Genomic DNA, 16,202 nt, shown 5'->3' on the forward strand with positions numbered 1-16,202 from the left:
AGATGGACAGAGATAAGGTGAGAGACCGAGGCAGCCCCCAGGGGAAGGTGGTCCCCAGTGCCTGTTCATGCAACCTGAAACAGAATCTTCCCTGTCTCCCTCTGTCCCCAGCCTCATCTGAGGGGGAAATGCTCAACTGTTATCCCTGTGGGGCACAGACACCCCTGCCCAGACCCCAGGTTCCCACTCACCTGGTGATGCAGTAAGCAGCAGTGAGCACCCACTGAGGGTGCCCCAGGACATCCCTACACCGGAAGTTGCTGAAATGGTGCGACCCTGTCAGGGTTGGGAATGCTTCTCACACTCCCACCCTCCCACAGTCTGGGACTGGATGGCAATCACAGTATCTGCAGAGGGAGTGCTGGGTCAGGGAGGGCAGGCTTGGCAGGAGAGGCCAGGAACTGGGCTAAGAGAGGGAGCTGGGCTGTGGGTTTGAAGGGACCTGGGGGCAGAGGACCAGGGCTGGGGATCCAGGGACACAGAAGGGCCTGAGATTCTAGACCATTCCATGGGGTCATGGGTTGGTGGCTGTTCCTTGGGGGGAGACTCTGCTCTGAGAGCAGGGCAAACCCAGGAATTAGGGTAGGAGACATGAGACATTGTCTGGAGTAGGTGTTGGGTTGGGAGCAAAGTATGTGGGGTGATTTGGGGTCTTGAACTGGAGGGTAGGAGGCTGTGGTGGGGAGGTAAAGGATAGAGTGCTTGTGGGTTTATGAGATTCTTGAGTCTGGGATGTCTTGCTCCTATGGACAGGGGACATTTTCCCAAGTTAGCAGTTTTTTCAGCCAAACCAGCTAATCTGATGCTATACCCATATCAGGGTGGCAGGAAAAGAGTCAGGAATGGGGACCTAGGGACAGACCCCTGATCCAGTCCTGGGGGCTCCTCCCCTTCCTGATCAGCACTCTCTGAAGACCGTGTGTCTCTTCTCTACTGGTTCCATGTCTCTGCTATTAGCTCAGATTCCATCTTCTTGTCCTTGTCCTTCTGTCTCCATTTTTGTCTATCTCTTTGCATGTGTGTATTTGTGTGTGTACATCTTATTTTTTCTGTTTCTCTAAAAATCCTGTCTGAGACAAACTTTACTAGTTCTTCTAGAGGAAGGAAGTCTCAAAGATGAGCTTTCTGAATTAGTTCTGGCATTTCTAGTTTTTGGAATTGGTTCTGTAATACGAATAAATTTAAAGGCACCAGTAACTCTATTTTCAGTAATACAAAGAGAAACACAAGTCCATGGTGTGATGTGGCAATAGAGGTATGCAAAATATCACCACTGGATAGTCCTAATCAAATAAAGGGACAATGTCCAGGGTGATCATGTATATGATACTTTAGAATATTTTTTAAAGTAACAAGCGTAATGAAATTGGAATGATTGCTTCTAGTTGTGTTGGCAAAAGTGGAAAAAGAAAAGAATGAGCACAGAACTTTAAATTTCCAGATCTCAGACTGAAGAAATAATCCAAAGTTGCTATGTCTACGACTATGTTGAAAGAAACCTTTATCTCCTGTAGCCACAGAGCTGAGATTTCTGAAAATTAAACGTAGAATCTTACTATGTGAGTGGCTGAATTACAGTGCTAACTAAATCCTCAGCATACATGCTGTCTGCCACTAAAGTGAAGGCATAATTGGAAAGGGCAGGGATCCCAAAAGTTGGAAGGAAGACATAAGGGAAGATTCTGATTATGGTCAAGAGGCTGGGGGAAGGGTCTAGTTAGAGGACGTGGCCTGAGGCTTTAAAAATGAAGATCCAGGATAGAAAAGATTCTATCCATTTAAAAATGAAGATAGAATGTGGCCAGTGTCTGGCAGGATGTGGGGCACTTGGCATCTATCCTGGTGCCTGAGGAAGCAGTGAACTCTCCCAAGCGGGAGAATCCAAGAGGAAGAGCATGTTAGGGAGGAGGAGAGACAAATGGCAACAGGACATTTATTACGCCACAGGTGGGATGAATTTGTGTCTGGAAGGATGCAAGTAGGGCCAACAAGGTTCAGCTTCAGCTTGACTTACACGGGCGCCAGAAAAGTTCACCTCAGCCTTGTTCCCTCTTCTGTCATTTGGCTGCACCCAGCTGGGGCCCCTCCTAACTCCAAGGGCCAAGAAGGTTCAACTTCAGCTTGGCTTACACTGCTCTCAGAAAAGTTCAACCTAGCCTTGGTCCCTGTTCTGTCATGTGGCTGTGCCCAGCTGGGGCCCCTCCTACTTCCCACCCTTCTATCTCTAGCTGGATAGGTGCAGCCTTAGTGCCCAACTGTTTGTCAAAAACTCAGAAGGGGCTGATATTTTGCCAACTTGCAAACAAATAAATTAGCCTGCCACAGTTTTATGGATACTGGCAGAACACACTGGATTCTGGATCAAAGGCAAAGGTCTTTATTACTCACAGCACAGAAGGCAGCATGAGCTTTGTGTTCACATCAGTTCACCTTGACCCTAAGTCCCACAGGAATGATCAGAGTTTAGGATTCTGTGCACACAGTGCTTTGACCCACGGCTGAGAAACCTGAGCTTAGGAATCCTGAATCTTATAAGGGGACTATTAATGTTTGTCCAAGAGGAAGACACATTCTTCGTTATCCCGACCACAAACAGACCTGCTCTGGAGGAACGTATTATATTTATTGTACTGAACACTAAACAAATCTGCTTGAAGGGACGCATTATCTTTATTACACTGGTCGGTAATCAAAGCTGTTTTGTTGAAAAGACCGTTTGCAAGATTGCTTGCTAGCCAAACATCCTTGACAGTCCAAAGCAATTTTTTTTTTTTTTTTGCTTTGAAGACATGTAGAAACATGAAAGGCCCATGGAGAATTTTCTCTCAGAATCATAATGTAAACGCTCTAACCTTCCCTGCAAAACAAGCTTATACTTTCTTCCTTATACCCCTCGTCTGCCACATCTGTTACCCTAGCCTCACCAGTGTTCCAGGCCCGGTTCCCCATGATGGCAGGAAAAATATGGGGATCTGATCTGGATATCCCCTATTGTTGCTGCCCCATTGTTTCTGTCTGTTTATGTGTGGATTTGATGTTGAGGGGACATACCCACGTTTCCCAGCGTAGAGGCTCATGGTCTTCTGACTGTGAACAGTCCATGTTTGGTACTTGTGAGTAGTGCAGTGCTGTGCGCGTGTGTATGTGCATGCACATGTGTATGTGGTGGGTGTGCAAGGCCCTACTGTCCACTATCTGCCCACACATGTGAGCCATGTCCCCATATGGGAAAACTGATGAGTAGCCTTCAACACCGAGTGTCTGACTTGGGGGACGATCTAGAGACATATAAATCTTTCTTGTCCCAACTGCCTGTGTCTCCAGAATATGTCTTTCCCCATAAATGCCCAACTCTGTGTCTGGGAGTTGCCTGGAATCTAATCTATGAGCCTGTATTTGAATATCTGGCCCTTGGTTTCTGTAACTTTGAATCACCACTAAGTGGCTTTATGGATGAATCACAGTATTAACCTCGACTAACTTTATCTGGGTCTACACATATGTCAGATTTTGGTTGTGTTTGTTTTCACAGTCTGAACAGCCACATGTATGTACTATAACTAAGTCATGTGTCCTTGATTAAAATAACCGATATTTATTACTATGCATTACAGTTACTGTGTGCCAGCCATTATCATGCACACCCATACATGTGCTTATACACAGAGACACATTTTTCTATTGAAGTCTTAAGGAAACCCCCATGAACAAATGAGGAAATGGAAAGACATTGAGGTCAAATAATTTTCTCAAAGATTCAGAACCAATATGTTTGACCCCAGGTGGTCATACTTTTGGATACAACCACCATACTATAGACCCATGTCTGTGAATTGGTTTTGGGGGACTACTCAGGATATGTCCCCTCAAAGTCAAACCTGACACTGCATATCAGTGTCTCTCTCCTGTGTACCTTTACTAAGGCCCCTACCTTATATGTTCAGACCTTGTGTGCAAGTGTGTGCATCTGGAACATTGGGTCCAAAAGCTCAAGTGTGTGTGTGTGTGTGTGTGCGCGCGCATGTGCATGCACACGTACACCCATGTCTATCTTTTTTTTTTTTTTTTTGAGACAGAGTTTTGCTCTTGTTGCCCAGGCTGGAGTGCAATGGCACGATCTTGGCTCACGTCAACCTCTGCCTCCCGAGTTTAAGCGATTCTCCTGAGTCAGCCTCCCAAGTAGCTGAGATTACGGGCATGTGCCACCACGCCCTGCTAATTTTGTATTTTTAGTAGAGACAGGGTTTCTCCATGTTGGTCAGGCTGGTCTTGAACTCCCAACCTCAGGTGATCCACCCGCGTTGGCCTCCCAAGGTACTGGGATTACAGGCATGAGCCTGTAGATAGGAATAGAGACACAGAGACACTGATACAGAGACACCAAGACGAGGGCTGGGGGAGACAGAGTCAGAAAGCTAGGATGGGGAAGATGGAAACGCAGGCACAAAGAGTTCTCAGGGTCAGTGAGTCTGAAAGGTACGGAGATGGAAAGGTGTTGACAGCAAACACAGCGTCCAGCCTATGTGCCCAGGCATTGTTCTAGGCACTTGACATGCACTAATTCACTTTCATAGGAACCTTGCCTGGAAGATTTGTTATTAGCCCCATTTCAGAGTTAAGTAACAGAGAGGTTAAGTAACTTGCCAAAGGTCACACAGCTATCAGTGGTTTATTCCATTTTCACTGCTGAATAGGATTCCATTGTATGGATACACCACAGTTTATTTGTCTGCTCACCAGTTTATGGAACATCTGTCACTGCTTTAACACTGCAAATGTCCCTCCCCCCAATCTTCCTTATTACTTAACTTATTGTATATGATTTGTACGAATTTACAATATTATATTAACACATATAAATGTATATCTAATTCGTGATTTATTTTATTGGGTCTATTTTCTATTGTTTGTACCTCTCAGCTACAACAAGGACAAGGATCTTTGCCAGTTTTGTTCACTGGTTTGTCCAAAGCCCCTGAAACAGTGCCTGGCACATAGTAGGTACATGATAAGTACTTACTGAGTAAATGAGAATGAACGGATGGCCACAAACTATTTCTGTCACTGTATTTCTCAATTGAGCTTCTCGATCAGGGTACTGCCTGTCTGACTGTTTCCGTCTGCCATTGAGACAGACAACTAACACACACACACATTCTTACTCTCTCTATCTGTCTCCCTGTGGTTGACACTCTCTCCATCACTCTTTCCTGTCTCTTTCAGTAGGTCTCTTACTGGAGAGATCTCTGGGTCTCTGGAGGGTGGTTGGGGTCTTGTCAGGGTTCTGGAGTTGGGAATCTAGAGCAGAGGAATGGAGTTTGGAGCCTGGGTCTGAGGTCTGGAGTCAACCTTCAGAATCTCCAGTTTGTGCTGTGGAATCTAGAGCTTGGAATCTGAATTCTGGGATTTTGGGGTTTGGAGTGAAGCATCTGGAATTTAGACCAGACATCAGTAAACTATTTCTGTAAAAGTTCAGAAAGTAATTATGTTAGGCTTTGTGGGCCAGACAGTCTGTGCTGTAATTGCTCGTTTCTGCTGTCCCAGCATAAGGGCGGTCATAGACAACACATGAAGGAATTAATCTATGTTCCAACCAAATGTTATTCACAAAAAGACACAGCAGCTGGATTTGGCCTGCAGGCGTAATTTATTTACTTTTGAGGAAACTAAAACCTGGAAAATGGAATCCAGAAATGGAAGTCTTGGTTCTAGAGTCCAAAGACTGGTCTGATGTCTAGAGTTTGGACCACCAGTCTGATTTCCAGGAAGATGAAGCTCAAAGTCTAGAATCTGAATTTGGTGACTGAGATCTTCATTTTGGAGTTAAGATTCTTTGTATGTAGATCACAAAAGACTGTCACTTCATTGCAGGACAGTTTAGCCCTGAAATTGGGGTTTAGCCCGGGAGGGTTCTTGGCTTCACCCAGGAAAGGATTCAAGGGATCACGCAACTGCACTCCAGCCTGGGCAACAAGAGCGAAACTCCGTCTCAAAAAAAAAAAACATATATATATATATATATATATATATATATATATATATATATATGTATATATGTATATGCATATATTTACCATTTCTACTTGAAGTCATGAAAATGTCCTCCTAAATGATGTCCTAAGAGTTTCATTGTCTTGCCTTAATTAGGTCTAATTTACATGGAACTGATTTTTGTGTGTGGTATAAGGTAGGATTTCAATGCCATTTTTTTCCATACGGATACCCAATTTTCCCAGCAATACTTACTGAAAAGACATTTTCTCCACTGCTTTGCAGCGTGATTTCTGTTTCATATAAAGTGCTTATAAATGCATAGATCTGCTTCTGGCTCTGGGTTCTATTCTATTGGTATGTTTGCCTATGCCTGTGCTAATATCACACTTTTCATAGTAAGTTACAAGTAGAAAAGGTTTCCTACCTTGCTTTTCTTCGAAAGTGTGCTGGCTGACCTTTGCCCTTGCCCTTTGCTCTTCTTTATAAATTTTAGAAACAGTCTGTCAGGCTCAAGAAAAAACCTACTGAGATTTTGATTTGGATTGCATTGAATTTTAAAATAAATTTGGAGATAATTCTCATCTTTAAAACATTGAGTTTTCTCCTCTGTGCACACGGAACAATGTATCTCTCCATTTATTTTGGTCTTTCTTTTCTTTCTCCCCTCCCCTCCCCTCCCCTCTCCTCCTCTCCCCTCCCCTCCCCTTCCCTCTCCTTCCCTTCCCTTCTTTCGAGATGGAGTCTTGCTCTGTTGCCCAGGCTGGAGTGCAGTGGCGCGATCTCAGCTTACTAGTGTTGCCTCCCGGGTTCAAGGGATTTTCCTGTCTCAGCCTCCCGAGTAGCTGGGATTACAGGCATGAGCCACTGCGCCCGGCCTTTGGTCTTCTTTAGTATCTCCCTATGGTATTGGATATCTTTGAAGGCTTATTTTTAGGGTCTTCATGGATTTTACATTTTTAGAGTTTTTTAAAAATCTGTGGCAATTACATAGAAATGCAGTTGATTTTTTATTGATTTGCTGCCAACAATCTTGCTAACTTACATGATTATTTCTTTTTTCTTTTCTCTTTTTTTTTTTTTTTGAGACAGAGTTTTGCTCTTGTTGCCCAGGCTGGAGTGCAATGTCATGATCTTGGCTCACCGCAACCTGTGCCTCCCAGGTTCAAGCAATTATCCTGCCTCAGCCTCCCGAGTAGCTGGGATTACAGGCATGACCCCCACACCCGGCTAATTTTGTATTTTTAGTAGAGATGGGGTTTCTCCATGCTGAGGCTGGTCTCGAACTCCTGACCTCAGGTGATTCGCCCGCCTCGGCCTCCCAAAGTGCTTGGATTATAGGCGTGAACCACCGTGCCCAGTCAATTATATGTTTATTTCTATAATTACGTGTTGATTATTTGGGGCTTTCTGCATTCACAATAATATCAGTTAAAAACAATAATGGTTTTATTGCTCTTCTTTAACCATTATATAGTTTATTTCATTTTCTTGCCTTATTTTGCTGACTAAGATATGCTGTAGCATGCTGAACATAAGTAGTCACAACTGATTCATATGTCTTTGTTTGCTGGGTCAAAGGGAAAACTTTAAACATCTTTTTCATTAAGTATACAGTTTGTGCTAGGTCTTTTGAGATATTATTTACCATATTAAAGAAGTTCCCTCCTATTCTTAGTTTGCTAGGTTTTTAAAAAATAAATGAGTATTCAATTGTATTTTATTTATTTAATTTTTGAAACGGAGTCTCACTCTTTTGCCCAGGCTGGAGTGCAGTGGTGTGATCTCGGCTCACTACAAACTCTGCCTTCTGGTTTCAAGCAATTCTCCTGCCTCAGCCTCCCAAGTAGCTGGGATTACAGGCACCTGCCACCATGCCTGGCTAATTTTTGTATTTTTCATAGAGACAGGGTTTCACCATGTTGGCCAGGCTGGTCTTGAACTCCTAACCTAGTGATCCACCTGCCTTGGCCTCCCAAAGTGCTGGGATTACAGGCGTGAGCCACCACACCCAGCCTCAGTTTTATTAAATGTGTTTTTGGCAAAATCATATTATTTTTCCCTTTAGTTTTTTAGTGTAGTAAGTTGCATTAGTTGATATTCTGATGTTAAAAAATCCTGCATGCCTCATGTAAACTCAACTCCATTCTAATATACCATTGTTTCATATATTGCCAGCTACAGATTTTATTTAGAATACTCGTATTTACATTCAGGAGTCATAATGGTTTGTAATTTTTCTTTCCCAGCTGTTCTTGTTGGGTTTTGGTATCCAAGTTATTTTATCCTTATGAATAGAGTTGGGAAGTGTTCCCTTTTTTTTAATTTTTGGAAGATTTTGTGGAATTTTATAATTGTTTTATTCTTGAATGATTGAGCATTCTGGAGAAAACTTGGAACTACAGCTTTGTTTGTGAGAAGACTTTTTTTTTTTTTTTTGAGACAGTCTCATTCTGTCACCCAAGCTGGATTGCAGTGGCGTGATCTTGGCTCACTGCAACCTCTGCCTCCCGGGTTCAAGTGATTTCCTTGCTTCGGCCTCCCAAGTAGCTGGGACTATAGGCACCCGCCACCATGCCCAACTAATTTTTGTATTTTAGTAGAGATGTTGTTTCACCATATTGGCCAGGCTGGTCTTCAACTCCTGGCCTCAAGCCATCCACCCACCTCAGCCTCCCAAAGTGCTGAGATTACAGGCGTGAGCCACCACGCCTGGCTGGTGAGATTTTTGAATTACTGCTTCAATGTCTTTAATGGTCAAACATGGCTATTTAGATTTTCTTCTTCTTCTTGAGTCAGTTTTAGTAAGTTACACTTTTAAATAAATTGCGCATTTCTTAAAAATCTTAAAAGATACTGGCATAAAGTTGTTTATATGTTAATATCTTTTTCATGCTCACAGGAGCTAAAGTATATCTCCTTTTTCATTTTTAATTCTGGTTGTGTCTTTACTTTGTTCTTCATAATTCTCATTGGGGCTTATCAGTTTGTTAATCTGTTAGAAAACTTGTTAACCTTCTTCAGTGCATATCTGTTTACTCTGCCACTAAGCTTTGCTCTATATTTAGTATTTCCTTCCTTCTACTTCTCTGGAGTTTATTTTGCTGTTTTCCTTCCTACTTCTGGCGATGATTATATCATGAATTGATTCTCTGCTCTTTTTCTTTTTCTTTCTTTACTTTTTTTTTTTTTTTTTGAGATGGAGTCTTGCTGTGTTGCCCAGGCTGGAGTGCAATGGCGTGATCTCGGCTCACTGCAACCTCTGCCTCCCAGGTTCATGCGATTCTCCTGCCTCAACCTCCAGAGTAGCTGGGATTACAGGCATGTACCACTACACCCAGCTAATTTTTTTATTTTTAGTAGAGACGGGGTTTCACCATGTTGGTCAGGCTGGTCTCAAACTCCTGACCTCAGGTGATCTGCCCGCCTCGGCCTCCCAAAGTGCTGGGATTGCAGGCATGGGCCACCGCACCCGGCCAGCTCTTTTTCTTTTATAATTATGTGTTTATGGCTATATGTTTCTCTCCGAGCACTGTAGTAGGCACATACAATACATGTGCATACATCTTGTATTTTCCTTAGCATTTAACTCAAAATATTTTCTAATTTCCATTATATTTCTTGTTTTGAATTGTGGGTTCTTTAGGGATGTTCCTTTAAAATCAAAACACACAGTCCTAGATGAGATAACTCAGAAACAGCCAGTCAAATACCACATGTTCTGTCTTATCAATGGGAGCTAAACAGTGGGTACAAACAGGCATAGAGTGAACTAATAGACACTGGAGACTCTAGAAGGTGGAAGCATGGGGGGGGTGAGGTGAAGGAGGAGAAAACGACCTATTGGGTACAGCGCACACTACTTGGGTGATGGATACAGTAAAAAGCCCAGAGTTCACCACCACACAACATATCCCTGTCAGAAACCTGCACTTAGGCCGGGCGCGGTGGCTCAAGCCTGTAATCCCAGCACTTTGGGAGGCCGAGACGGGCGGATCACGAGGTCAGGAGATCGAGACCATCCTGGCTAACACGGTGAAACCCCCTCTGTACTAAAAAATACAAAAAAAAAAAAAAAAAAAAAAAAAAACTAGCCGGGCAAGGTGGCGGGCGCCTGTAGTCCCAGCTACTCCGGAGGCTGAGGCAGGAGAATGGCGTGAACCTGGGAGGCGGAGCTTGCAGTGAGCTGAGATCCGGCCACTGCACTCCAGCCTGGGCGACAGAGCGAGACTCCGTCTCAAAAAAAAAAGAAAAAAAAAAAAGAAAAAAAAAAAAAGAAACCTGCACTTGCGCTCCCTAAGACCATTTTGAAAACACATGAAGATTTTCTGGCTATTATGATTTCTAGCTTAATTACATTGTGGTCAGACAACATACTCTATATATTCCAACTTGGAAATGTGTTGAGACTTGCTTTGTACCTCAATAACGGGTTCATGTTTGTAAATGCTGTGTGTGGTTTTTAAATTGAGGTAAAGTTTTTATTGAGGTATGCACAGTGTGGCATTACAATTCAATGAGTTTTGGCAAATGCATACGCTCATGTAATCCTCACTCCTGTAAAGTTATGGAAAATTTCCATCACCCGAGAAAGTTCTTTTATGCTTCTTCCCAATCTGTTTTGTTTTTGTTTTTGTTTTTGAGACAGAGTCTCACTCTTTTGCCCGGACTGCAGTGCAGTGGTGTGATCTCGGCTCACTGCAACCTCTGCCTCCTGGGTTCAAGCAAGTCTCCTGCCTCAGCCTCCAGAGCAGCTGGAATTACAGGCACTCACCAACACATCCATCTAAATTTTTTTTTTTTTTTTTTTTTTTTTTGAGATAGAGTCTTGCTCTGTCACCCAGGCTGGAGTGCAGTGGTGTGATCTTGGCTCACTGCAATCTCCACCTCCTAGGTTCAAGTGATTCTCCTGCCTCAGCCTCCTGAGTAGCTGGGATTACAGGCACCTGCATCCATGCCTGGCTAATTTTTGTATTTTTAGTAGAGACAGGGTTTCACCATGTTGGCCAGGCTGGTCTTGAACTCCTGACCTCAAGTGATCTGCCCACCTTGTCCTCCCAAAGTGCTGGGATTGCAGGTGAGCCACCGCACCTGACCCCAATCTGTTTCTATACCTACTCCCCTCTCCCATCCCAGCAGCCAGGCAACATTGATTAATTTTGCCTGTTCTAGAATTTCATATAAATGTAATCATATAGTGTATCATATTTTGTGTCTAGCTTCTTTCACTCAGAATAATGATTTTTTTTTTGAGATGGAGTCTCACTCTCTCACCCAGGCTGGAGTGCAGTGGCGTGATCTTGGCTCACTGCAGGCTCTGCCTCCGGGTTTACACCATTTTCCTGCCTCAGCCTCCCGAGTAGCTGGGACTACAGGTGCCGCCACCTCGCCTGGCTAGTTTTTTTGGTATTTTTTAGTAGAGACGGGGTTTCACCGTGTTAGCCAGGATGGTCTCGATCTCCTGACCTCGTGATCCACCCGTCTCGGCCTCCCAAAGTGCTGGGATTACAGGCTTGAGCCACCGCGCCCGGCCAGAATAATGATTTTGAGATGCGTGTATGGTGTTGCTTATATCAATAGTTTATTTCTTTCTGGTGCAGAGTAGCAATCCATGGTATGGATATATCACAGTTTGCTTATCCACTCACTTACTGATAGACATTTGCTTCATTTCCAATTTCATTATTGTGAATAAAACTACTATAAACATTCTTAGGGAAGTCTTTTTATGGCTGTTACATAAATACTATGAGTAGAATTGCTAGCCATCATGTGGATGTATGCCTACCTTTCTAAGAATTTACCAAGCTGTTTTCCAAAGTGGTTGTACCATTTTACCCCCTACCCCCAGCATTGTAGGAGAGTTACAGCTGCCGTAGATATAACTGAGACTTGATGCTGTTATTCTCTTCAATTTTAGCCATTCTGGCAGCTGTATGTCTTTTGAAATGATTCTATATTTTTCAGGTACTGGATGCAACTTTCCATATCTGACCATTAAATAGAATGTGTTAATTGTATTGTTCAAATTATCTATACACTTATTCAGTCTCCCATCTCCTTGTCCCTCAGTTGCCCCATTCTGGCCCTCAACCTCCCCTCTTTCTGCTCCTTGGTCTCTGTAGCTGTCACTCACAGTAGCCCTCTCCACAATTCTTCCCACCAGACTCCAGCTGCAGCAGCCAAGTCCTGAGACAGATGCAAGTTAAAAATTCTTGAAATGCAGTTAAGAAGACAAAAACAAATATAGATCAACTAAAGCTGAAAAGTTAAACGAAGCAAGAGAATCTCTACAGTTACCATTTGCTGACTTGACTTTTCAGAAACTGGACAACAGCCATGGCACTGGTTTCTCTTAACTACCCAGGGAATGGCCCCTCCCTCTGAAACCCCGTGGCCCTCCTGGTCGAAGCTCCCATTTCCCAGATAGGGAAACTGAGACCGATGGAGGAAAAGCCATTTGCTGGAATCTCTTGAATGGAAGGGGAAGCAAGGAGGACACTACAAACAGAACCTGCGCTTCTCTTAGACTTTATTTCTGGATCTGGGGAAAGGGACACAAAATGAAAAACCAACTCTAACACTGGTAAGGTTGGGTCAACATCTTGCCACAAGGGGGCACTGTGTACAGGGAGAGTCTAGGTGGCTTTGGAAGACTGGGTCTGAGGGAGGAGGGCCTGGAGCCTGGACCTCTGGGTCTGGGGAAGGAGGGGTTGGGTGCCTGGACCTCTGAGTCTGAGGCAGGGGGGGTTGCGGGTCTGGAGCCCTGGGTCTGAGGGAGAAGGGGCTGGACTCCTGGGTCTGAAGGAGGAGGGGCTGGGGGCCTGGACTTCTTCTGGCTCTGAGGGAGGAAGGGCTGGACTCCTGGGTCTGAAGGAGGAGGGGATGGTGGCCTGGATCCCTGGGTCTGAGGGAGGAGGGACTGGAGGCCTGGACTCCTGGGCCTGAGGGAGGAGGGGCTGGGAACAGAGATTCCTGAATTTCTTCAGCAGGATGTATTTGGGGGTCAATTTCATGGGTTCCCAGTACCCATAGTTAACTGGCCTGGACGGTTTTCTCTATCCACTCAGTGAATTTGCAGAGGTTGGTGTAGACGCTTGGCACGCCAACTTGGCCACACTGGCCTTGTCCGAAAGACACAAGGCCCTGCAAGTACCCGTTGCAGATCAGGGGCCCCCCAGAGTCACCCTGTTGTGAAGAGAGGGAGAGTCAGAATCCGAAATACAGAGAGATGGAAATGGATGTGGGATCAGAGAGGAACTAAATGAGACTGAGAAACAAAGACAGAACCATCATTAACCACAACATAGCCCAGCAACATATCTGTTGGAAATCCCATTCCAGATCCCTGACCTCATCTAATCCTGCTTCCCGATGTCCTATGTCCTGAATGCTGGCTGCTTCTCTTGGGCTTGTTGTCTGTCTGTTTCTGTCTTTCCTTCTTTGTCTCCTTCATGGCTTGTTTGTCTGTCTCAGTGTCTCTGCATCTCTTTGTAAAGTCTTTTTTTTTTTTTTTTTTTTTTTTTTTTTTTGAGACGGAGTCTTGCTCTGCCACCCAGGCTGGAGTGCAGTGGCCGGATCTCAGCTCACTGCAAACTCCGCCTCCCGGGTTTACGCCATTCTCCTGCCTCAGCCTCCCGAGTAGCTGGGACTACAGGCGCCCGCCTCGTCGCCCGGCTAGTTTTTTGTATTTTTAAGTAGAGACAGGGTTTCACCGTATTAGCCAGGATGGTCTCGATCTCCTGACCTCGTGATCCGCCCGTCTCGGCCTCCCAAAGTGCTGGGATTACAGGCTTGAGCCACCGCGCCCGGCCAAGTCTTTTTTTTTTTGAGACACAGTCTCACTCTGTTGCTCAGGCTGGAGTGTAGTGGTGCGATCTTGACTCACTGCAACCTCTACCTCCCATATTCAAGCGATTCTCCTGCCTCAGCCTCCCAAGTAGCTGGAATTACAGGTGCCTGCCACCACACCCAGCTAACTTTTGTATTTTTAGTAGAGACAGGATATCACCATTTTGGCCAGGCTGGTCTTGAACTCCTTACCTCAAGTGATCTGCCTGCCTCGCCTCCCAAAGTGCTGGGATTACAGGCGTGAGCCACCCCGCCCAGCCTCTTTGTGCAGTCTTGATTTTTCCTATTTCTCTTCGTGTTTCATCTCTATGAGTCTGTGTCACTGTTTGCCTCTGGGTACACAGTTGGCCCTTGAACAACTCTGGTTTGAACTGCACAAGTCCACTTGGATATTTTTCAATAAATATATTAGAAAAATTTTAGGAGGGTTGCAACAATTTAAAAAAATTCACAGATGAACTGTGCAGCTTGGAAATATAAAAAATTCCAACAAAGGTATAATCATGAATGCATAAAACATATGCATAAATTGACTATTTATGTTATTGGTAAGGCTCCCCGTAAACAGTAGGCTATTTCTTTTTTTTTTTTTTTTTTTTGAGACGGAGTCTCACTCTGTCCCCCAGGCTGGAGTGCAGTGGTGCGATCTTGGCTCACAGCATGCTCCGCCTCCCGGGTTCACGCCATTCTCCTGCCTCAGCCTCCGGAATAGCTGGGACTACAGGCACCCGCCGCCACGCCCGGCTAATTTTTTGCATTTTTAGTAGAGACGGGGTTTCACTGTGTTGGCCAGGATGGTCTTGATCTCCTGACCTTGTGATCCGCCCGCCTCGGCCTCCCAAAGTGCTGGGATTACAGGCGTGATCCACCGCGCCCGGCCCTCAGTAGGCTATTTCTAGTCACGTTTTTGGGGAGTCAAAAGTTATACAAGGATTTTCTGTTGGGTGGAGGTCAGCGCCCCCAGGCCCTATGCTGTTGGGAGGTCAACCGCATTTCTATGTGTGTGTGTTTCTGCCGCCCCCAGTGTCTATTTCTGTTTTTCTCTTCCTTTGCTTCTCTTTATTCCTATGTTTATTTCTCTGTTTCTCCCAGTTTCTCTCTCCAGTTGTCACTGTCTCCCTGTGTGTCTCTCCATCTCTGCATCTCTCCATGCAGCCCTGTGTATCTCTGTCTCCCCCTTCTGCACCCTTCCCTGAGTCGCCTGCCCTCCCCTTTCCCCCTCTCTCACGTAGCAGGAGTCCTTCCGGTCTTGCCCTCCACCGGCGCAGAACATGCTGGGGTGGTACAGCGGGTCATAGAGCTCACTGCAGACCTCCTCAGACACCACCGACAAGTTCACGCACTGCAGCACGGTGGGCATTCTGCCTGGGACGCAGAGCTCTGGGTCAGCCCCCGCGACTGGGCAGAGGACCCCTTGAAGAAGGCAGACATACATACACCCGTGAGCTCACCGTTCGCCAGCAGACCCCAGCCAGAAACGAGGCAAGAGTCCCCCGCGGTAGGGCACCGCGAAGCAAGGCTGATGTTCCGGATGGTGGCAGACTCGGACACAAGTTCGTCCAACTTGATGAGCATGAGGTCGTTGGCGAGCAAGGGTCTGTTGTACTCTGGGTGCTGCACCGAGTAGCTGGCCTCCACCATCCGGCTGCCTGGCTCTTGGTCGGCCTCAAGACTGTGCAGGCCCAGCCCGATGGTGTAGGACCTGAGGGCCACGGAGGGCAGGTCAGTTTTGTGGCAACTGCATCCTTATCTCCATTCTCATCTTCAACCCCATTCCCATCCCCATTCCCTAACCCCAACCCCACCCTCTTCGCTAAACACCCTAAGGGCTACTTAACCATGGTCTCAAATCCTCATTCACAAAAATTCAGGGACAGGAACTTGCCTTAGTTCACTAGAGACTCAGCACTGGGCTGAGATTTCAACCCAGGGCTCTCTGAGTCCTTCCAAAGCAAGGTTCCCGCCTCCCAGCCCTTCCCTCTGGGCTCCCCGGATCCAGGCTAATTCCGTCCTCCTCCCAGAGCCTTCACCGCTGATTCCCCCTGAGCACCCCAGGAGGAACCTGATACTAGGCCCCTGCCTTCAGCCAAAGTAACACCCAGGCCCTGCCCCCGGACCCAGGCCCTGCCCACTCGCCCTACCTCTGCACTCACTTCTGGAAACAGTGTGCGGCTGACAGCACCCACTGCGGATGCACCAGGACGCCCGAGCAGAACAATTCGTTTTCCATGACCAGTGCCGCCTGCCAGGGCTGCGAGTGCGGGATGCAGTCCTCGCCGTTTATGATTCGACTGCTGCTACCAGAGACGAGCGATCCTGAGGACGGAGTCAGGGCTGGGGACGGGCCTAGGAGGCGGGCC

General features: G+C 45.9%; 1 protein-coding gene across 2 annotated transcripts; it reads right to left on the minus strand.

Annotated features, from left to right (window-relative positions):
• Positions 1-216: 216 nt before the first annotated feature.
• KLK4 (kallikrein related peptidase 4) lies at positions 217-16,152 on the minus strand. 2 transcript variants are annotated; one of them, XM_030943022.1, is made up of 5 exons: positions 15,996-16,152; positions 15,294-15,544; positions 15,071-15,207; positions 13,036-13,179; positions 217-347 (listed from the first exon to the last, which is right to left on the minus strand). In XM_030943022.1, exons 1-5 carry the CDS (start codon positions 16,070-16,072, stop codon positions 339-341), a joined length of 618 nt encoding a protein of 205 aa, XP_030798882.1. In that variant the 5' UTR covers positions 16,073-16,152; the 3' UTR covers positions 217-338. The 2 variants fall into 2 exon arrangements, with proteins under 2 accessions (XP_030798882.1, XP_030798881.1); XM_030943021.1 differs by lacking the exon at positions 217-347 and having other exon boundaries at positions 12,518-13,179.
• Positions 16,153-16,202: the final 50 nt, after the last annotated feature.

Source organism: Rhinopithecus roxellana, chromosome 12 (assembly GCF_007565055.1).
Source record: "Rhinopithecus roxellana isolate Shanxi Qingling chromosome 12, ASM756505v1, whole genome shotgun sequence".
Lineage (NCBI taxonomy): Eukaryota > Metazoa > Chordata > Mammalia > Primates > Cercopithecidae > Rhinopithecus > Rhinopithecus roxellana.